The 23547-nt window shown below is 34.8% G+C and overlaps 1 protein-coding gene across 1 annotated transcript in view; it reads left to right on the top strand.

Annotated features, from left to right (window-relative positions):
• Window positions 1–2648: 2648 nt before the first annotated feature.
• Window positions 2649–23547, top strand: part of LOC128983317 (uncharacterized) — a 29054-nt gene continuing 8155 nt past the window's right edge. Inside the window, exons 1-2 of the mRNA XM_054402562.1 lie at window positions 2649–2743; window positions 22318–22402. Of these exons, the coding sequence (XP_054258537.1) occupies window positions 22391–22402 (12 nt within the window). The 5' untranslated portion in view covers window positions 2649–2743; window positions 22318–22390. The remainder of the gene's footprint in view (window positions 2744–22317; window positions 22403–23547) is intronic.

The following is a 23547-nucleotide window of genomic DNA, read 5'->3' as shown; positions in this document are numbered from 1 at the left end:
CAAATTCTAGCTACACAAAACAACGATAAATGCACGAATTTAAGTTACAATCATGCTAACACGACCCGCCATAGCGACACAAAACAACGATAAATACACAAATTTAAGATACAACCATACTAACACGATCCGTCTTGGGGGTTATGTTTACACAAACTCAAATAGTAAATAAATGTACCCAATGCAGCAATTAAATTATACAGCTGATCAAAATGTAAACAATTATGTTCTTCATAAGGATAACATGGGAACTTTCAAAGCCACTGGGGCAGGGCCCAAGGGACTTTTTCAAAAATGTAAGGCCAGTTTGCAAATCTACGTGACACGCTTTTTCCAATGAGACGTCAATGGACAAAATCGGTTAAGGGGGCAGTTCACGCTAAAAATGGCCAAAATATGAATTTTTACAATTTTTTATTTTTTTATTTATTTTTAATATATATTACATTCTGAACATAAAACAGTTAAAACCACCCTTATAAGATTTTTTTTCTCATAAAAAAATACTTTGAAGTAGCACTTTGTCAATCACTAAAAGCACCGTGTTTTGGTATTCGGTCGTTGCCAAAAATGGCCAAAATATGAATCTTTACAATTTTTTATTTTTTTATATTTTTTTATTATATATTAAATTCTGAACATATAACAGTTAAAACCAACCTCATACGATTTTTTTCTCATAAAAAAATACTTTGAAGTTGCATTCCGTCAATCACTAAAAGCACCGTGTTTTGGTATTCGGTCGTTTTTCAAAAGTTTACTTTTTTCGCATGGGAACATAAATATCTCAAGTTCTGTACTAGATAGAAGGATGATTTTTTTTATTTATTTTGATCAGTTTGACAAGATCTACAATCTCTAGCATGGATTTGTAAAAATAATGCCATTAAAGTATTTAAAAAAAATAGTTTTTACCAGTTATTTTGGGGAAAAAAATATTTCAAATTTTAAAAATCGACTGTAATTTTATTTTATATAATTTCCTTAAACCCATGCTAGAGATTGTAGGTATTACTCTCAGGAACAGATTAAACAAAAAAACAACCCTCTATCACTTTTAAAACCTGAGAAATTTATGTTCTCGCAAACCCTTGCAATACGCAAAAATCCCCCCCCCCCCCCACCATGGGTAGCGGAAAAAAAATTTTCCAGTTTTTTTTTCTGTATGTTTTATTTAACTTCACCTTAAGGTGTAGTATGAGTAAAATTGGTTTGTAAATAAAGATTTTCACTTTTTATTTGAACTCCCCCCTTAAGAAATGGCGGAGGAGTTCAACCGACAAAGTTTCATGTAGCGTATTAATTATATAGATTTCGAGTCTAGCATCATGCATTAAAAACTCATGCCGCCATTTGGATATATGCTAAATACATATATTAAAATAATGAATAGTTAACAATATAAGTGTTGCAAATTACGTGCACAATTGCAGTTAACGCACATATCCTGTATAGTCACGGCCGCCTTTAACTCCAGGCCGCGGCCTTCGAATTGGCAACGTCGCAAGTGGTGTTGAAACAGATGTTTAGTTTGGCAGCAGCTAATGGTATTTTTGTATTTACGAAAGCTTGGTTACTGGACTATGACAATAAGTTATTGACTCCACTTTAAAAGTACCTACAAAAATTGATTTTCTATTTAAATTATTGTTTTTCTTTATAATTCTATATGTTTTATTTTAAACCTTTCAATAAATTTATGTTCATAAATTTTAATTTTAATGAATAATACGCAAAATAATGAGCTGGTGTCTACGACGGCAATAAAGGGACATTCCAGTTTCTTTTTTGTCTTTCATTCACTTTGACATTATTCTCGAAGTACATCGACTTTATTCTCGAAGTATTTCGACATTATTCTCGAAGTACTTCGACATTATTCTCGAAGTACTTCGACTTTACTCTCGAATGTGCTTATTATAGTTTGTTATTATTAATGAAACATCAACATCAACAACAATTCAATTCAAATAACAATTCAAATTAATGAAACAACAATTCAAATTAATGAACTGATTGAACAATATTTTAAGTTAGTTTAGGCCTTCAACAGCCTGAAATACTTGCAATTCTTTTATTGAAGCATAACATTTGCATAAGTGAGCGGACACTTAAAAGGTATACCAAGAAGCTCGTACTTGAAGGAAACACTTTTCTGATATTGACTCTGTCAAGGATTAAGGTCTGAGTGCGACAGAGACGAGAGACACTGAGACAGTGAGACAGCAGACAGAGAAAGAATCAGAAACAGATAAGAATGAACGTATTCGTATTGAAGTTGAGTTGAAGTAAAACTAGACTAGATAGAAATGTCGAAGTACTTCGAGAAAAAAGTCGAAGTAAAATGAAAGACAAAAAGAAACTGAGTGTCCCTTCAGGCCGTCGTAGGTGTCACCTCTGTCTGCCATGTTATCTTATGGGACGTCTGGCGCTAGACAACACCACTTGCGACTTGGCCAATTCTGGCCGCGGCTGTTTGTTTACACTGACTATAGTCAGAGTGACTGTTGTTGACTTTGACTTGGAGTTTGACTCCATCCCTCTTCTCTGTCTTCTTCTTCTTCTCCTACTTCTTCCTTCCTTGCTTGCTTGGACTTGCCCTTGTTGAGCGAGCTTGACCATGACTGACTGGAGGACTGGAGTGAGAGTGGAAGTGGAGGACTGGTCTGATCCTGTCCAGTGTCCAGTGTCAGTGTCCAGTGTCCTCTGGTCGGCGGGTCGGCAAGTCTTCTGTGTAGATTAGGTAGGTGCCTCGCCTCAGCCTATAGGTGTTTATTTGTGTTTTGTTAACTTTTTATTGATTTAACATTACCCTAGGATATTAGGTAATAGTTGAGCATTAGTTAATATTTTACATAGATCACATCCTAACTGAAGTCGTAGACAAGACAGTGAAGAATAAGTTAGTCCATTCTCTATGATAGGCCTAACGACAGAATCGAAATAGGCTGTTCATGCTAGGGGTACAGTTTCTTAACTGGGCTATGCTAAGTAATATCGATTGGAACTATCAATTCGATTAGGTACCCTACTTAGTAAACATTCATTCGATTTTTTCATTATCGGCAAGTTTGATTGGTAAGGTTTGGTTATGACAGTTTTTTATAAGTTAAGTAATTAATGGTAGTTTAAATCAATATTTTCAATTCATTAGTTTCAATCGATATTAATGTAGCATAAGTTAGCCCAGTTAAGAAACTGTAACTTACCCCATGCCAGTTTAGTAGTTCGTTTAGTTTAGTTGAGCTGCACTTTCCTTAAGGTCCTACATTCATTCGAATGAAAATATCGATTATTTGATTGTTTCATTCGATATATCGTTTGGTTAGTTAAGGTTAACTAACTTAACTAACTAACCAAACGATATATCGAATTAGTGACGGACGATACGGGTCAATGTATCGATACTGCGTATCGATTTGTATCGGAACGTGGTGTATCGATACGAGTATCGTATTGTATCCTCATGTATTGATTTTTATCTGTATCGGATAAAATATTGTATTGTATTGTTTATTTATATATTTTTTAAAATTTTAATATCTCAAATATACAAGCTTTTTTTTTTTTTTTTTTTTTTTTTTTAACCTTGCATTTGCCCGTCCACATAGACTACAGATCTGTGCGTGGAACGTATCCAGCAAAGCAAGGGGTGAGCCGGTACAGTACGAAGGTGAACTGTACTGATAAAAGTTTGTGGCAGTGACCAGGATCCGAACCCACGACACTTCTGCCTTGGGCCCAAAGTCCGTGACGCTACCAACTGAGCCACCGACTCACCATAGCTGCATAGACAAATACTATGTTAGGCCTACTTACAAGCTTGAAAAGAGGGTTAGAGCTGGTAATCTTACCTCAGAAAAGCTGTTTCCTTCCTGTGTCTTTTTATTTGTATCAAATATACATACATAACATCCAAATTCCGGTAAACCCTCAAAATTGGAAAACATTTTGTTATTGTTTTCCTAGTTTTTACACAGGGATAATTAATTGAACCAAAAAGTACTAATAATGATGGTGGGTATGCTACTTACACATTAAATAGTATAATATGGATAATGAGGGCCCCCACTTCCATTAATGGTGGCCCTAGTCACGGCCGCCTTTAACGACAGGCCGCGGCCTGGTAGAATTGGCAACATCGCAAGTGGTATGTTGTTCAGTGACAGACGTCCCATAAGATAACATGGCAGACAGGTGACATCAGCTCATTAATTCACACTTAAATGATTTAAATTTAAATTTATGAACATAAATTTATTAAAATATTGAAAATAAAACATACAGAATTGAAAACCGAAACAATATGAATTAATATCTATATCTGTACATTTTTAAGCGGAGTCAATATTGTCATAGTCCAGTACCTAACTAATCTTTCGGTAAATACACAAATACCATTAGCTACTTCCAAACAAAAACAGCTGTTACAACACCACTTGCGACGTTGCCAGTTCGAAGGCCGCGGCCTGGAGTTAAAGGCGGCCGTGCCCTAGTTTTGAGGTTTTTTGCAAAACATAGCTGAATATACATGTTTTATCGGTGTTTTTGAAGATGCTAGGGTAAAATATCAAATTTCCACTACTACTTTGAGGGGAGGAAGATGGGAAGACAAATTTCTTACCATAAAAATAAGATTTATATTAATAAATAAACAATACGATATTCAATACGATATTGGCTATAGGTGTATCGATACAGGCATATCGATACACTCCCACGTATCGATACATTATATCGATATTTTGCGGTCCTTCGGTCCTTGTATCGATACGCACATCACTATATCGAATCAAACAATCGATACATTGATCGATATTTTTATTCGAATGAGTGTAGGACCTTAAGTAAAGTGCAGCCCGTAGTTGTGCTGTGGTCATGATTTATATATTATCAAAATTTGCCTGGTAACTTTTAAGGCCTTTAACCCAACTTGTGATAAGGAGATCCTACCCCTCTTAATAAGTTGCAAAGCTTAAGTGGTAAGTTAACTTAGCCTAACTTATATCAAGATTTCTTTAACTTAACTTTTAAAAGTTATTCGTTTTAGTTAGGTGATTTACTTTTTTAGGACCCAGACCTCAGCTTAAACTTTCTACTTAAAATCACTTAACTTATAGCCTAAACTATTTGTTGAGCTGCTCAGCTAAAGATCAACTGAGTTATGTGTAAAACCACGGTAAAACTGAACTTATAAAAACTTATAAAATTCAATATAACATAAGTATAGTTTAAGTTCAGTTTTACCAATAAACAGATTTATAGGCTACCATTGTGCCGTTGAGGGTGGGGGTATTTGAAATCCAAACCGTTCATACAGTACTGCCGAGTACTCTGATTAATTTAGGAGTCTCACACTGCAGGCTGGCTACTAGTAGGCCTACCTGTGTGCGTAAAAAGCATTTTCTCTCCTTTCCTTAAAAAAAAAAAAAAAAAAAAAGGCTGCACTCTTTAACTTAGTAGCCTATCTGTCCTACACTCATTTGAATGAATCTATCAATTATTTCTTTCGATACCTATATACGAAATTTGGTTAGTTAAGTTAACCTATCTTAACTAACTGAATGAAATAATCAATATATTGAATAATCTACATATCAATATTTTTCATTCGAATGAATTTAGGACAGATACTAAAGTGCAGCAAAAAAACTTCTAAAATAGGTAGTGTTAAAAGAGATCCTTTGAACATGTAAGTTAATAAGCTAAATATAAATGCATCAACTTAGCCTTATAAAAAAATCCATAATTTAATACCACATTCCAACCTTACTTCAATCAAAATATACATCAATGCACACCGACCACACGGTAACTGTAACATACTAGTTAGGCCTACTAGTAACTTAAACCGTGTGTATACTTAAATTATTATTGGGATTTGAGGAGGGTACAGTAGGTAATGCTTTGCATAGGACGGTAAAACCTATTTTTAAGCGAATTTCCCTATAGGGAAGTTAGCTATTACCGTAGGTGGCATGGTAAGACCTATGCCCGGGACCTTCGCGTATGGGTGACGGATATAACTGCCTATAAGTCTTTGGCAATAAAGGGCGGGTGGCAGATATATCCACTTATGGGTTGGTTGTTATGTTCCGGAAGGGAGACGGATATATCCGCCTTATCTTCAAACAGCCTGGCTGGTGTTTTGCAGTACTCAGATGTTTTGGGCTACCACTGCGCTACTTCCCCGCTCTCTCGGCAACCGCTGCTACCTTGAAAGCAACAAGCAACACACCGACCTCTTCCTTGCTCCCCCCACCCTCACGATGTTGCACGAACAACACCTTGTAGACTTTGTTGGCGCTAAAACCTACAGTTGTTGTGCGTCTAACTGCATGAAATAGTGATATGTACAATCGCTTATAACTTAAATAGTCCTGGGTTTCAAAGACGGGGTTGGATATACATCTGCTATTTATTTGCTCCCCCGCTCACCGGTGGCGGATATATCTGCACCATTTTTTGTGTGTATAAACAAAGTTATAATTGTATAGATAGGTAGTATGAGCTGTTCCATTGGGTTTATTTGATGTGTACAGGTATAAGGCCTAATAAAAATTATTTGTTTAGCGAATTTCACTATAGGGAAGTAGGTAGCTATTACCGTAGATGGCACGGTAAGACCGGGAGCCAGGATTGATATACTTTTTCTTTTGTCCCTAAGGTCAAAAACACTATTCATTCAAATGTTTATTATTTCCTTATATATAATATGTGGAGGCAATTTTTACAAAACACTACTTCTCTGTTAATAATGGACGGATGTTTACAAACGATGTGTCAAAATTAAGTATGTTTTGTGTAGACGCCCCCTTTCACCAATTCCTGTAATAAAAGACCTCGGGCTTTGCCCCACAGGCCATCAAAATCCCAATGTATTTCTTATGAAGAAAAGATTAAATTTACTTAAAACAGGCAAATTATTTGTATTTATTACAGCTGTTCATAGTAAACACATGATACACACAAGAGCGTTTGTTTTCAGTTTCGATTACTGGAGTGGAGTGAGCATTCGTTTTCAGAGTGAGTTTGTTTCCAGATTCAATAACTCAATGACCTTTTAAGTCATCGGAAATTGTGACTGTTATTCGTTTTGAGATAACGCCTGTAATACAGTAACTTTGAAATTGCTCGAATTCGAGCAAAAGGTGCACTAAGATATCTATAAAGGAAGATTAATATAGAGATTTATATATATAGGTATATACGTCCGTCATTGTAATAGAGTAATTTTTGTCAGATTTTTTATGAAATTTGGCTTGAAGATAAATAAATAAATAAGGTCTTTATTCATGAGCGAATTTCAGTAACAATACTGTTTTACAAATTGACTCAAGTCAGGACTAAAACTAAACAAAAATTCTTAACACTACAAAACAAACAAAAAAATGTAATTACAAATTCTTCAAGCGAGTTTTAAATTTTTTGTAAGACAGTGCTTTTAGTGTACAAGGAAGTGCATTGTACTGAGCCGGCCCGAAGTAAGAAAACCCCCTTCTACCAGCATCAAGAACAACCCTTGGTATGTCAAGCAACAAGTCCTGTCTAGTTCTGCGCTCTCTCACGGCCGACCTCACTTTGACTCACTTTGGAAGATGTAGGGGGGGGGGGGATGAGTTCACAAACCGGCATGATTGGACCATCATGATTGTTTTGTGTGGGGTTTTATGGGGTAATAATTGGTTTTCCTCATTTTTAACTCTGGAAACATAATATTTCCCAATTTCTCTCTAAACCATTTTAAAGAGCTGAGAAAAACAAATAATTTAGTAGACCCTAGGTATATTGAAGTGTTTTTAGCGAATTTCCCTATAGGGAAGTAGCTATTACCGTAGGTCTCATGGTAAGACCTAGACCCGGGACCAATTTACTTTTTCATTTTGATGTCCCCAGAGGCCAAAAACACCATTCGTTCAAATTTTTATATATCTATATATAGATATATACATATATATATATATATATATATATATATATATATATGTGTCCATCCGCACGATAACTTGAGTAATTTTTGTCCGATTTTGATAAAATTTGGTTTGAAGGTGTAAGGCGGGATAAACTCGAACGAGTTCGCGAACCAGCATGATCGGACTATGGGAACGGGGGTTTACGGGGGGTTTTATGGGGTAAAAATAGGTTTTTCCCATTTTTGACAAAAAAAAATAAAATTTTGCAAAATCTTTTCAAACCATTTTGTAGAGCTTAAAAAAACAAATAATTTAGTATATTGAAGTGTTACTATGCGCCTAATGGTTATGGAGAAAATTCCAAAAAAATGTAAATTTTAAATTCCCATGTTATTCTTATGGAGAATAAGTAAACTGTTGTAGTTTGCTAGTTTATGAACATATTTTGATCAAATTTGGAAAATGTTTTTATTTCTTACTAAATATTAACATTTTACAAAAAAAGTTTTACCCTCCCTGATGCAGCAAACCTAAGTACCTGTTAAAATAATTCTATTTAAATAGGAAATAAATGTTAAATTTTTAAGTAGACATTTTAGTGTAAATCCAATCAGATATGGAAATTCGCTTAGTCTGCAGGTTTGCTGCGGCGGGGGTATTTTTACGGTTATAGGCTTCGGAAATGATTTTACAAAAAATCACACTTTATTACGCTCCCTGTATCATCAAACTTAGTTACTTGTTAAACCTAGTTATTTAAATAGATTTAATTGAAAATCCAATTAGGCAAATGGAAATTCGCTTAGTCTGCAGGTTTGCTTTATATATTTGCAGGTATTTATTTGTTGAGCGGAGCAAGCGACTGCTATGCATTTCGTACAGCATAGTTATGCATTTCGTCGACTCTTATGCATTTTGTAATACGCAAACTCCTCCTAGACGGCTGAATCAATCGTTTTCAAATTTTGCATGGTGATAAAGACCATATCGGTGAGTGCCAACATCTATGAGTTAAAAAAGTCTTTTAGAATTCCGCCCCACTGGGTCTAAAAGTTTCAATGTATTCCTTATGGAAGCAGTATTTGACACATAAACAAAGACATATGATCAGCTGTTGACTTTTGAATGCAGTAGATAAAGAAATAGCTGATAGCATTATTCCACAGATATTAGAACAGAATCGGTATGGATCATAAATATAATCAAATTACGATACTAGCTTGAGGTATGTGACGTAGGAAGTGGTGAAGGAAGTAGTAAAGGTGAACAGTCTGGAGTGTGGAAGCTGTTTATGACGATTAGATTAAGGTAATTGCAATCCTATGATGCTATGGGAAGGAAGGGAAACAGGTCCGTGACGTAGGAAGTGGTGAAGGAAGTAGTAAAGGCAAGCAGTCCGGACTGTGGGAACTGTTTGTGACGATTATATTAAGATATCTGCAATCCTAAAATGCTATGGGAAGGGAAAGAAACAGGTCCGCGACGTAGGAAGTGGTGAAGTAGTAAAGGCGAGCTGTTCGGGGTATGGGAACTGTTTATGACCATTGGATTAAGGTAATTGCAATCCTATGATGCTATGGGAAGGAAGGGAAACAGGTCCGTGACGTAGGAAGTGGTGAAGGAAGTAGTAAAGGCAAGCAGTCCGGACTATGGGAACTGTTTGTGACGATTATATTAAGATATCTGCAATCGTAAAATGCTATGGAAAGGGAGGAAAACAGGTCCGTGACGTAGGAAGTGGTGAAGGAAGTAGGCAAGGCGAGCTGTCAGGAGTGTGGGAACTGTTTATGACGATTAGATTAAGGTATTTGCAATCCAATAATGCTAAGGGAAGGGAGGTAAACAGGTTACTTGATGTAGAAAGTGGTGAAGGAAGTAGTAAAGGTGAACAGTCTGGAGTGTGGAAGCTGTTTATGACGATTAGATTAAGGTAATTGCAATCCTATGATGCTATGGGAAGGAAGGGAAACAGGTCCGTGACGTAGGAAGTGGTGAAGGAAGTAGTAAAGGCAAGCAGTCCGGACTGTGGGAACTGTTTGTGACGATTATATTAAGATATCTGCAATCCTAAAATGCTATGGGAAGGGAAAGAAACAGGTCCGCGACGTAGGAAGTGGTGAAGTAGTAAAGGCGAGCTGTTCGGGGTATGGGAACTGTTTATGACCATTGGATTAAGGTAATTGCAATCCTATGATGCTATGGGAAGGAAGGGAAACAGGTCCGTGACGTAGGAAGTGGTGAAGGAAGTAGTAAAGGCAAGCAGTCCGGACTATGGGAACTGTTTGTGACGATTATATTAAGATATCTGCAATCGTAAAATGCTATGGAAAGGGAGGAAAACAGGTCCGTGACGTAGGAAGTGGTGAAGGAAGTAGGCAAGGCGAGCTGTCAGGAGTGTGGGAACTGTTTATGACGATTAGATTAAGGTATTTGCAATCCAATAATGCTAAGGGAAGGGAGGTAAACAGGTTACTTGATGTAGAAAGTGGTGAAGGAAATAGTAAAGGCGAGCAGCCCGTAGTGTTGGAACTTTTTATGATGATTAGATTAAGGTATCTGCAATCCTAAAATGCTATGAGAAGGGAAGGAAACAGGTCCGTGACGTAGGAAGTGGTGAAGGAAGTAGTAAATGCGAGCAGTCCGGAGTGTGGGAACTGTTGATGACAATTAGATTAAGGTATCTACAATATTACAATGCTATGGGAGGAGGAGGGAAACAGGTCCGGGACGTAAGAAGAGGTGAAGGAAGTTGTAAGGTGAGCAGTGTGGAGTGTGGGAACTGGAAACCGTTTGTAGCAGTCAGATTAATGTATCTGCAATGCTGAAATGCTATGAGAAGGGATGGAAGCATGCCCACGACATAGAAAATGGTGAAAGAAGTACTAAAGGCTAGCAGTGCGGAGTGAGGGAAATGTTTGTGGCAATTAGATTAACGGACCTAAAATACTAAAATGCTACGGAAAGTGATGAAAACAGGTCCATGATGTAGGAAGTGGCTTAGGAAGTAGTTACGTATGAGCATAGTGTGAGAACTGTCTTTGGCAGTTAGATTAATGTATCTTCAATCCTAAAATGCTATGAGAAGGGTAGGAAACAGGCCCCACGAGGTAGAAAGTAGTAAAGGCTGGCAGTGCAGAGTGGGGGAACTGTTTGGGCAGTTAGATAAATGTATCTAATACTTAAATGCCATGATAAGGGAAGGAAACAGGTATATGACGTAGGAAATGGTGAAGGAAGTAAGACTTGCAGTGCAGAGACTGTAGACTGTAGGTTAAAATGATTACGAAGCAGGAATCGATACATATTTTTGCTATGTGCAATCGTTTACAATAGAAATTTACAACTGAGTTGACAACAGCTGATTTTTACTCCATAGAAGCCAAAAACGATTTTTACTCCCTAAAGAGTAACGCCACCTAGTATAATTTATGCCCATCCTAGGCTATAAAATTGTATATCCGGGAAGGGTTAACAGCAAATTAACAAGTGTAAAAAACTTCTATAATATAGTAGGCTTCTACACATTCAACATGTTCATCTACACAGCCAGTGAGAACTCGTTTTAATTACACACAGACACTTGGCTAGTTTTAGCGAATTTCCCATATAGGTAATAAGCTATTATTGTAGTACTCATGGTAAGACCTGGACCCGGGACCGATTATTTTTTTCGTTTTGAGGTCCTTAGAGGCCAAAAACACTATCCGTTCAAATTCATATATATATATTTATATTATTAAGTAAATCAAAATACCACAGTACCCTAAAAACATTTTATTTCATATTACTTACATGTTTCGGACATTAATGCCATGATCACAGCACAAAACCTATTAATTTATTTTATTTACAAACATTATTAGATATTTCTTGTTAAAGAACCTACCTAAGTGACAATTTTAATGTTAAAGGAAGGAGGTGTTTTTATTTAAGATTTATAATTTCTTTGAATATTACATTTTGATTTTGAATTTGTGTCAATTTTAGTAAATTGTCTTTGTCATTAATATGATGTGTATAAATATAAAAGTCTTCTTTTGCATTCATTTTTTTGCCTTTATTTTCAACAACTATAATGTGCATATTTTTATTCATTTCCGAGTATGTATGGTTGGTCTGAAGTATATGTTCGGCGTATGAGGATTTTTGTGTTTTCATGTTCTTGTTGTAGTTTCATGATCTTATTGCCTGTGATCTTTGTACCTGACTTCGAATGTTCGACCTGTTTGACCAATATAGTACTTTTCACAGTTGTTACATGATAATTTGTAAATTCCCGATTTCTTATATACATTTGGGGGGTTTGGTCTTGGATTTGTTCTTCTTTGAATCTATATATTAATTTAAAACTGTTTTTCTTTGTGACAGCTATTTTGAGAGAACGGCTGGGCGTAGAAACTCGGTAGAGGTGTCTAAAGAAAGGTCCTGGTCTGTAGATGAGCCATCAAAAGAGAAACATGGAGAATTCCCTCGGGGCTCTGTCCCAGTGGCCTTTAAATTCCCATCCCATGTTATTCTTATGGAGGAAAACGAGGTTTTTGTCACAGCTAATTTCAGAGAACGGCTGGGCGTAGAATCTTGGTAGAGGTGTCTAAAGAAAGGTATTGGTCTGTAGGTGAGCCCTCAAAATAGAAACGAGGTAAATTTCCTTGGGGCTCTGCCCTAGAGGCCTTTAAAGTTCACTTTGCAATTTTGTTTACATTTCGACCATATGGATAATTTTACACTACTTTTAATGAACCAGCTGTTAATATTAAAATTGTCTACTGAAACTGTCAAAATTAAATGTTTACATTATTATTTATGATTTTAAATGGATTCTCCACCGCATGGCAAGTTTTTTATAGTTTCAACAAAATGATGAATTTATGATACGTTTTAAATGTTTTGTTCAAAAATCTATGCTTTATTGCTCTTAGAAAATTTTAAATTATGAAATAAGTGTGACATATCAATTTCAAAGGAACATATAACTATTCCTTATCGGGTTAGCTTATATATATTGTAAGGTTGGCACTTGCCTTTTTTCCTACTTTCAATCACCATTTATTTTTAAACTAGCTGTAACCCGCGGGCTTTGCCCCGTTTAACTTCTTAATTTTCAAGATTATCTCGTTCGCATGGCTCAATCACGTCCTGGTTGAAGTTTGTTCGCTACGCTCACTCACCTTTAGGTTGGAGCTCGTTCGCTACGCTCACTCACCTTTAGGTTGGAGCTCGTTCGCTACGCTAACTCGCCTCCAGGTTGAAGTTCGTTCGCTACGCTCACTCACCTTTTGGTTGCAAATTAGCTGTTGTCATAAATGTAATAGAAATAATAGTGCTGCACCCTGTTGGTAATCCTTGTAACTTTAATGCTATTGAACATCATAGAACAGAACCAACTTGTTTAATTGAAACAGCTGTTAAGATTCAATAATTCAATTTCTCATAAGGTTAACATGGGAAACTCCAGAGCCACTGGGGCGGAGCCCGAAAGGATTTTTGAAATAAGAATATGCCTATATGTTAATCGGGAATGTGAGCTATCATCATGCCAAATTTCAGCCCAATCCGACCAGTATTTTTCGCGTTCACTTGTCACAAACATACATCCATACATCCATACATCCATACATCCATACATCCAAACTTTCTCATTTATAATATTAGTAGGATTCAAGAAAGAACACCTGAGATTTATTTATTGGTATAAAAAAATGCTCTTAGAAAATTTTAAATTATGAAATAAGTGTGACATATTAATTTCAAAGGAACATATAACTATTCCTTATCGGGTTAGCTTATATATATATATTGTAAGGTTGGCACTTGCCTTTTTTCCTACTTTCAATCGCCATTTATTTTTAAATTCAAGAAAGAACACCTGAGATTCATTTATCGGTATAAAAGTTTTTGATAATCGGGTTGAAAATTGTGTCATAGATGAGTACGTTTAGGATGAGAGCTGTGTTCAAGTTTTGGAATTGACTAACTACGGAGTCTATGGTTTTGGTAAAGTAGGTGAACTAATGTCAATTCAGGTATTAAAAAAAAAAATGTGTACACAGTTTTTACTTTGATGTACACATGTAGCTAGGTCGAACAACGCATCTAAACCTCACTACATACAAAACATTCGGAAACACAACAGTGTCATCACATCTCATCGCATTTGCATAATTTGTTACCAAGGCTGGACTAGATTATGAATTTGGTTCCGCAAATGTTCAAGATTTGTGATAAAATTTCCTACAATTATGGTTCATTCCAATCCACAAAATACATGTACAGCTTTATGTGATCTACACATAATGTATATGGCCAAGGGAAAAATACCCCATAAGTTAATGAATTATCAAGTAAGAACAGGATGATTAAATACATGGGTCGATGTGGCAAGAGAAAGAATTAAAATTGCTGACATCGAAGTAAGAATGTTACTGCTTTCTGGAGAATCAAATATTTTTATCAAACAAAAAAAAAACTGATTTAATATGCTGATAGAATTCTGTATTTTTATGACCAAAGATGAATATCACTTATAAATCCGGATACAATCTGAATGATTTTCCTAAAGCAGAAGGAGTTAGTAGTTAGTAATAAATATTGACTCTTTCCGTAACATGATAGACTAATTATATGAACTCATTCTCCCATATAGTGAAAGAGGCTTTGGTATGAAACAAACTCATGAACAAACAATTTAATCCACTTGCTAGGGGGGTCCTCGTGTGCATTTTATGTATAGAAAAACACCCTAAGTGATCATGTAGGTACTATGTGCGTTATCATTTTTCACGTGGGTGCCAGCTTGGCAGAGTGGGCATAACCTCAGAATCTGCCATTTTAAAAATGGCGGCGGCATTTATTACATGAAACTCATCGGGAGCTTATATCTCGAAAACGGTAACATATAGCGAGTTACTTTTATTACAAAAAATGTTGCTTACACAACAAGAAACAACTTTTGTATTTACGAAAATGCCCTAAATATAACTATTTAGGAGTAGTTGAGCAATTTATGCTAATTTAACCTATAAATTTTTACTCTGTTTGGCAAAAAAATTCCAATATCTTAATAAATTGTTATTTTTAATTCGGCACTTAGACTAATTGCTCCTTAAATTTAAGTTCAAAATACCCCCGCTGCAGCAAACCTACAGACTAAGCAAACATTTACCTGGCTACATTTATACTTAAATATTAAAATTGTCAGATCGATTTCCCATTTAAATGGCATTTTAATGAGTTCTTAAGTTTGCTGGTTCAGGGAAGGTATTGATTTTGTTGTGTTTTGTTTTATATTGGAATGTTGATAGCTTAGTATGAAAAAAACAAAATTTTCTAATTTGATTATAATATATCCATAAACAAGCAAACTTCATCAGTTTATTCAGTTAGTATTAGAGCTGTTGAGCAATTTATGCTAGTTTAACCTATAAATTTTATCTCCGTTGGACAAAAAGATTCTAATTTATTTATTTGGTTATTTTCTAATTTGGTATTATAATTTTCCTTCAAATTTAAGGTAAAACCCCAGCAAAAAGCATTAGAGAAGCTTTTGACAGATGTATAAGTTATTAATATAATATAAAATAATTTTCAACTTAATCTTTTGTTACAACATGACGCATACAAATATAAAAATAAATATAGACCTTTCTATATAATGATTATTTATTATTAGAAATAATAATAAATCTACGGATGTAACAGAAATTATTATTATAATTCATAACATTTATTATTAAAACGGCGATGGTGCGGGAACGGGACCGGCGCAAAGTTGGTGCATCGGCCAAGCATTGACGTCGCGTTAACACAACCAGTACCTTGGCATTGTCCTTGGTGCTAGGCTGCTTCGGACTGATTGTATTGATATTGAACTAGTTTCGTAGATCGAAAATTTTTCAACGAATCGAAAAATTTGAGCGCAGTTATTGGATCTAAATTATAAGCCTTTTGGGTAAAGAGGAAGTACATTTGTACCCTTTTTTAGTCATCAGAAAAATTAACCGGTTCACAATATACTTGTGTGCATTGCGGCAGTCAACTACAGGAACACTTCTACATTTAAAAAAAGGGCAACACGGTATGCCAGCTAGTTTCGTACACATGTGCAGCTTTGATTGGGTTAGGTTTTGCAGTTGCAGCCTTCTAATAGATCACTTGCGCAAAGCTGGAAATCAAATTTTGACCAAAAACCAACCAAGAGTAACCACCATCACTGTATCCAAAACTCAAAGGATCGAGTTGAAAAACGTGTTCTTCCAAGCAATGGATTTGAATGCAGCCTATGTCTAGTAAAAATCACGTAAGATATGCTGTCTATCAGCCCTATTAGAAAGAATTTCTTCACGAGCAACGGATGCAGTTATTCAAGAGTATTCGTTGTACAGTGACAGTGTACATCCAGTGACTTAAATCATTCATAGTTAGATCATTCATAGTTTCACTCTGAGTATCCTTTTTTTTTAATGTGAACTAGATACTTCTCTGCGTTTTTCACCCTTTATTCTATCTCTTCCTCCCCATCTTTTTCATGTCCATTAGCAAAGTACTTGGATTACATTTTAGGGTAGCACGCTTTGTTCCAAATTTGCTGGTACAGTCACAGCCTATTAAAATATGGAGTGCTGGGAGAACTGAGCAAAGGTTACTTCCAAGCCTGTTTGCTATAATGTGAAGTAGTACATATCGTGAAGTTCTGGCTGAACCAAGGCATATCCACAATTCCTGCAAACCTTCCGAAGAGAATCTATTCATAAAGTGTAAAGCCAACACTACGACATCTGTATCCGAAGACAGAACTACGACTTAACTCGATAACTCGAGCAAAAATGGTCCAATTTTAATGAAATCTATCACAAACGTGTAAACCTACGTTTTCAGGCGAGTTCGGACTATTAAACCAGCATAATCAGACTATGAGAATGGGGGTTTATGGGGAGTTTTATGGGGTAAGCCTAATAATTGATTTTTCCGATTTTTGACCCTAAAAACATGACATTTTATAACTTATCTCCAAACAATTTTGTAGAGCTCAAAAAATTAATTATTTTATATATTGAAGCGTTGTTGTATGCTCAAAAATTACGGAGATAATAAAAAAATTAAAATTCCCATGTTATTCTTATAGAGGACTGTTTTAGTTTGCTTGTTAATGGATATATAATCAAATTTGAAAATTTTGTTTCATTCATACTAAGCTATCGACATTTCAATAAAAAAAATAAACCTCAAAACCTTCCCTGAAGCAGCAAACTTAAAGTACTCATTACAAATCAATGTCATTTAAATAGGAAAACAATCTGACAATTTTAATATTTAAGTATAAATGCAGCCAGGTAAATGTTTGCTTAGTCTGTAGGTTTGCTGCGGTGGGGTTATTTTGAACTTAAATTTAAGGAGCAATTAGTCTAAGTGCCGAATTAAAAATAACAGTTTATTAAAGATATTAGAATTTTTTTGCCAAACAGGGTAAAAATGTATAGGTTAAATTAGCATAAATTGCTCAACTACTCCTAAATAGTTATATTTAGGGCATTTTCGTAAATACAAAAGTTGTTCCTTGTTGTGTAAGCAACATGTTTGTAATAAAAGTAACTCGCTATATGTTACCGTTTTCGAGATATAAGCTCCCGATGAGTTTCATGTAATAAATGCCGCCGCCATTTTTAAAATGGCGGATTCTGAGGTTATGCCCACTCTGCCAAGCTGGCACCCACATGAAAAATGATAACGCACATAGTACCTACATGATCACTTAGGGTGTTTTTCTATACATAAAATGCACACGAGGACCCTCCTAGCAAGTGGATTAATTATAAGACTCCTAAAAAACCTTTTGGGCAACCTAAAGCCGATAAAAAGGTAGGAAATATTGTGTTAAACGAATTCATCAATCAAGTTTTTTAGGGAACACAATCGTCATACTTATTATTGCTTATCTTCCCTTCATTTAACTAAGATTTAATGACTTCACTCTATCCATCGCAGTTAGCTGAATCTATTACTTATTTAATACGCAAGCAGGATTTTTGTGACAATTACTCCTCCGAAACTACTGAACCGATTGGCATGTTTTTGGTGTCATTGGAAAGAGCGTAACGTGAAGTTGTGCAGGAAACTTTCTTTTTTGGGAAATAATTAGAGGGTGAGGCCCTGGGGCCCTTTAGAGTTTTGTATTTTTCCATAAGATTAACATGGGAAACAAACATTGTTTTGAAACTCCAGCTGTTGTCAGAAATTAAATATTAATAATTGGTCTCCATGGAAGCATTAGAAAATTCACAATGTTTACATTTGCTTTGACATTTAATTGTAAACAACCAGAACTGTCAAATGTCAATTGCCTATTTCACAATTTCGGACAGCTGATCCAAAAAAATAAAACAGCTATGTGGTAGGTTTATTTAATCTTAAACTTTAAGATAGATTATTTATTATATATGATATATAAATTTATTCCAATGGTTATGAAACAGAATTTTCCCGTTGCAAAGCAAAAATTAAAAGTGAGAAGAAGAACATATGTTAATTGTAAACAGTCAATGTGTAAATTATCTATGTTGTATTAAAAATGTGTATAGTTTTGGATGTTGGTTTGTGTTTAATGATATACAAGTTATTATCATTGAATTTTTATTTTAAGTAAAAGGGTTATAAAGTCCTTATTGAATGATTTGTAGAGATTAGGGAATTATTGAGAAAGGGGAATAGAAATGAGAAAGGGTTTAATGAGAATTAGTTCGAAGGACCAGAGGTAAGAAATGTTTGCAATAGAGAGGATTTGACATATGAGTAAGCCTATGATAAATAATACAATTTCAGAGTTCTGACAGTTTTTGCATAACTCTGTTCTGTAGAGTTTAAAGTAGCCTACACCTTATTGTCTACAAATTGGCTAAATAACTTAGGTATGGTAACATTAGGTTGACTCTTTTAAAATCATCGGAAATTATGACTGTTATTAGTTTTTAAACAAGTCATTTGTTTATACGTAACTCCTGTACTTCTCTGCAATTGCTCGATTTCGAGCAACATGTACACTAGTTAATGTTAAAAGCGTTATTCCTTGTTTTAAAACTTAGATTAAATTTTGAGTTCGGTAATGTTTTTCTTAAGGTTTTGTTTAGGATGAGCTGAATGGAATACATATAAATTCTTTCTTTTCATTTTCTTGTTCTACTTTCATTCTTTTCTGTTTTTCATTTTTTATTAATTTTTCAATCATTTTTACTTTGTATCTATATGTTTCTGCAATTTTTTTTATAGTTTTCTTTTCTTTTTCAAAGTTGTCTTTAGACTTTGGTATGTTTAAAAGTAGTCTAAATACCATTGATTTGAACGTAGAAATTTTGTGTTGCCAAGGATGGTTTGACTCAAATGGAATGATTAGGTCATTCTGGGTGGGTTTCCTATATATACTGAAATTATGACAATAGTTTTCTTTAGTAATTGTTATATCAAAGAAATTTATCTTCTTTTCTTGAGTCTCCATCATAAATTTAATTGTTGGGGGGATAGAATTTAAATATTTCAAAAAATCTTGATATGAGTCTTTATTGCCGTTGTATAAACATAATATATCATCCACATAATCGATACCAATAGATTATTTCTTTTTTAAACGGATTGTCGTCGTTTATGATTTTTGATGATTCTAGATGTTGCATATATATATGTTTGCTAGAATACCAGAAAGTGGAGAACCCATAGCCAATCCTTCTAATTGTTTGAAAATTTTGCCATTGAATTCAAAATAGCTTTGATTGATTGCTACTCTAGATAGTTTCATCAGATCATTTAACTCATTTTTATAAACCTGTTAATTTTTGTTTAAAGTTTCTTGAAGAATTTGAAGGGTATCTTTGTAGGAATATTTGAATACATATTAGTTACATCAAATGAGATGAAAATTGCATTTTCAGGTATTAATTCATCCTTAATTTTTTCGATTAATTCATATGTATTGTTGATACTTTATCCAGATTCAAAGTTTATCTTATGTTTTAGCTTATTATTTAGGTACTTACATACATTGTATGCTGGGGCATTCTGGTAGTTAACAACAGGACGTATTGGTACATTTGTTTTAAGTGTTTTAGGCTGTCCTCTAAATTTTGGTATTATTGGATTTATCATCTTTAGTTGTATCATTTCACATTTACTTAAAGTTTTAAATTTAGATATTGTACTATTAATTTCTTTACTGTATTCTAGTGTGGGATCTTTAGAGAGTTCTCTGTAATTATTGTCTTCAATAATTCAAGTTTTCTACCTTTTCGTTATAGTCGTCTATGTTTATTATAACAGTTGTATTTCCCTTATCAGCTTTGGTTATTATTGCGTTGTTATCTTTGAGTTTATTTGATATTGATGTTACAGTATTTCAAGTCTTTTCTAGACTTCTTTATTATACCTTTGATTTTAGTTTCTATTCTATTTTTGTCTAATTCGTGTAAAAAAATTATGTCTAATTGACTCTTGTATGTCTGTCTTTTGTTTTCTTATTGCAACTTCTAGATCTAGCATTTCATCTTTTATAACCTTATGTTGGAAGTCCACGTTAATGTTGTATTTTAGTGCTTTTGATAACATTTCTGTTTCACCTTTTTCAAATACAATACATGTTAAATTTTGAACTTTGGGATAAAATGGGGTTTTATTTGAATTTTCATTTTGTATCTTTTTAGCTTTTTGACCTAATAGAGTTTGTACCTATAAAAAGAATTGCAAAAACAAATGGATACAAAGTAAAAATGATTTAGAAATTAATAAATACCCCCGCCGCAGCAAACCTGCCGTCTAAGCGAATTTCCATTTGGCCGAATTGATTTTCAATTGATCTATATTTAAATAACATTAGGTTTAACGAGTACCTAGGTTTGCTGCTACAAGGAAACTAATAAAGTAGTGTGTTTTAGTAAAATATTGATAGCTTACTATAAAATAAATAAATTTGCCAAGTTTGATCAAAATATATCCATAAACAAGCAAACTACAACATTTTACAATATTCTACATAAGAATAACATGGGAATTTTAAATTTACCATTTTTTTTATAGTTTTCTCCGTAACCAATAACCGTACAAAAACACTTTGATATACTGAATTATTTGTTTTTTTAAGCTCTTTAAGAAGGTTTAGAGAAAAATTGGGCAATTTTGTGTTTTGAGGGTAAGAAGTGAGAAAAACCAATTTTTACCCCATAAAACCCCCCATAAAACCCTGTTCCCATGGTCCGATCATGCTGGATCGCGAACTCATTCAAGTTTATCCCGCCTTACACCTTCAAACCAAATTTCATCAAAATCGGATAAAAATTACTCAAGTTATCGTGTTCACGGACACATATATATATATATAAATCTATATATATATATATATATATATATATAAAAATTTGAACGAATGGTGTTTTTGCCCTCTGGGGACATTAAAATGAAAAAGTAAATCGGTCCCGGGCCTAAGTCTTACCATGAGACCTACGGTAATAGCTACTTCCCTATAGGGAAATTCGCTAAAAATGAAAAACAGAAAAGAATAAAAGGTTAAAATGGGGTTTTCCATTTTTGACCCATAAAACATAAAATTTTGCAATTTCTTTCTTAATTATTTTGTAGAGCTTAAAAAAAACAAATAATTTAGTATATGTCATCATAGCACATATTATCAGGCTCTGTAAATACATACTGAGATTCGGGAGGCTTATACAAAGAGGTGACACTGTACTGTGGTGTCCTGACCGTTAGTATCTCAGTATTGTTCCTCCCAGTAAGCGAAGCTGAGGTGATCCCCCATGTTAACCTTACGGGTATTCACATTTAAAGGGAATTAAAGAGTTTAGTCAGCTGTTTCAAGTAAAAAAGTTGGTTCTATGCAAGGTTTTAAATTACCTTGGGTTCCATAATATGCAAAAGCATTAACAAGCTATAAGATTTACCAACAGGGTGCAGCACTATTATTTTTTTTCATTTATGAAAACAGCTAATTTGAACTAAGCAGCAACAAAAACTGATACGCAATGTGAACTGTTAAAGTAGGATTTTTTAGCGTCCACCCCCATTGAAAACGCTAAGCTTGAGTATAACAGCGCTCAATAAGCATTTTATACTTTTATGCCAACCCCGTACGAAGGACGGGTACTCTGCTACTATATTAATATTGCTTATTTACTTCGCCACAATAGAGGTTTATTTTAATGAGACACTTTTTCCGACAACAGGCCTGGAGCATTTAAGCACTGGCGCTCATTCCCAAGCAATGAGGTTAGTCAGCCATCTACAAAGAACGTTTTGAGTGCTTAAATTAGTATCTGAAATGTTCTTTGAACTTGTGTGACTGTTGGTTTATTGGTCTTCGAATTACTACAAATTGACTTGATACCTCCACTATCAAACAATCTTTTGATTTCAGGTGTCCTTTACAAGGAAACCTGGAATTACACAATCCAGAGCCTAGTGGAAGAAATACAACTACTGTGCCCATCATGGCAGAGCCGGTGAGTTTTTTTATAAGGTCAATCCATTCGTTGGTTTTTGGTATTGTTTCCAAATCATTTTATGACTTCCTTTAGATTTGATTGGGTAGCTAATTGTTAAGAAGAAAATAGAAAAATATTAGGGGATGTTTACACCAAAAAAGGCTTTTCTTCCTAGTAGAGTTTTTTGCGGATGTTAACGTTTAATTGAACTGTTGTCAGTAAACCATTAAATTACAGAGAGATCCAAGTATTTTGCTTTATTGAGCGGAGCGAGCGAAGCTATTATACGTCGACTCTTATGCATTTCGTAATACGCAAACTCCTCCTAGACGGCTGAATCAATCGTTTTCAAATTTTGCATGGTGATAAAGACCATATCGGTGAGTGCCAACATCTATATGGCGTTAAAAAAGTCTCTCAGGAATCCGTCCCACTGGGTCTCAAAGTTTCAATGTAATCCTTATGGAAGCAGTATTTGACACATAAACAAAGACATATGATCAGCTGTTGACTTTTGAATGCAGTAGATAAAGAAATACCTGATAGCATTATTCCACAGATATTAGAACAGAAACAGTATGGATCATAAATATGATCAAATGACGACGAGGTCCGTGACGTAGGAAGTGGTGAAGGAAGTAGTAAAGGTGAAGAGTCTGGAGTGTGGAAACTGTTTATGACGATTAGATTTAGGTATCTGGATTACTGAAATTCTATGGGAAGGGAGGAAAACAGGTCTGCGAAGTAGGAAGTGGAGAAGGAAGTGGTCAAGGCAAGCTGTCCGGTGTGTGGGAACTGTTTATGACGATTAGATTAAGGTATCTGCAATCCTAAAATGCTATTGGAAGGGAAGCAAACAGATCCGCGACGTAGGAAATGGTGATGGAAATATTAAAGGCGAGCTGTTCGGGGTATGGGATCTGTGTTTAACCATTAGATTAAGGTATATTCGCAATCCTATGATGCTATGGGAGGGAGGGAAACAGGTCCGTGACGTTGGAAGTGGTAAAGGAAGTAGCAAAGGCAAGCAGTCCGGACTGTGGGAACTGTTTGTGATGATTAGATTAAGGTATCTGCAATCCTAAAATGCTATGGGAAGGGAGGGAAACAGGTCCGCGACGTAGGAAGTTGTGAAGGAAGTACTAGTCAAGGCGAGCTGTCCG

Source organism: Macrosteles quadrilineatus, unplaced genomic scaffold (assembly GCF_028750875.1).
Source record: "Macrosteles quadrilineatus isolate MER2022 unplaced genomic scaffold, UCM_ALF_1.0 Scaffold_1__1_contigs__length_201487025, whole genome shotgun sequence".
In the NCBI taxonomy this organism is placed as follows: domain Eukaryota; kingdom Metazoa; phylum Arthropoda; class Insecta; order Hemiptera; family Cicadellidae; genus Macrosteles; species Macrosteles quadrilineatus.
Note: the sequence above shows the minus strand (reverse complement) of the source record. Positions and strands in the feature narration are given on the sequence as shown.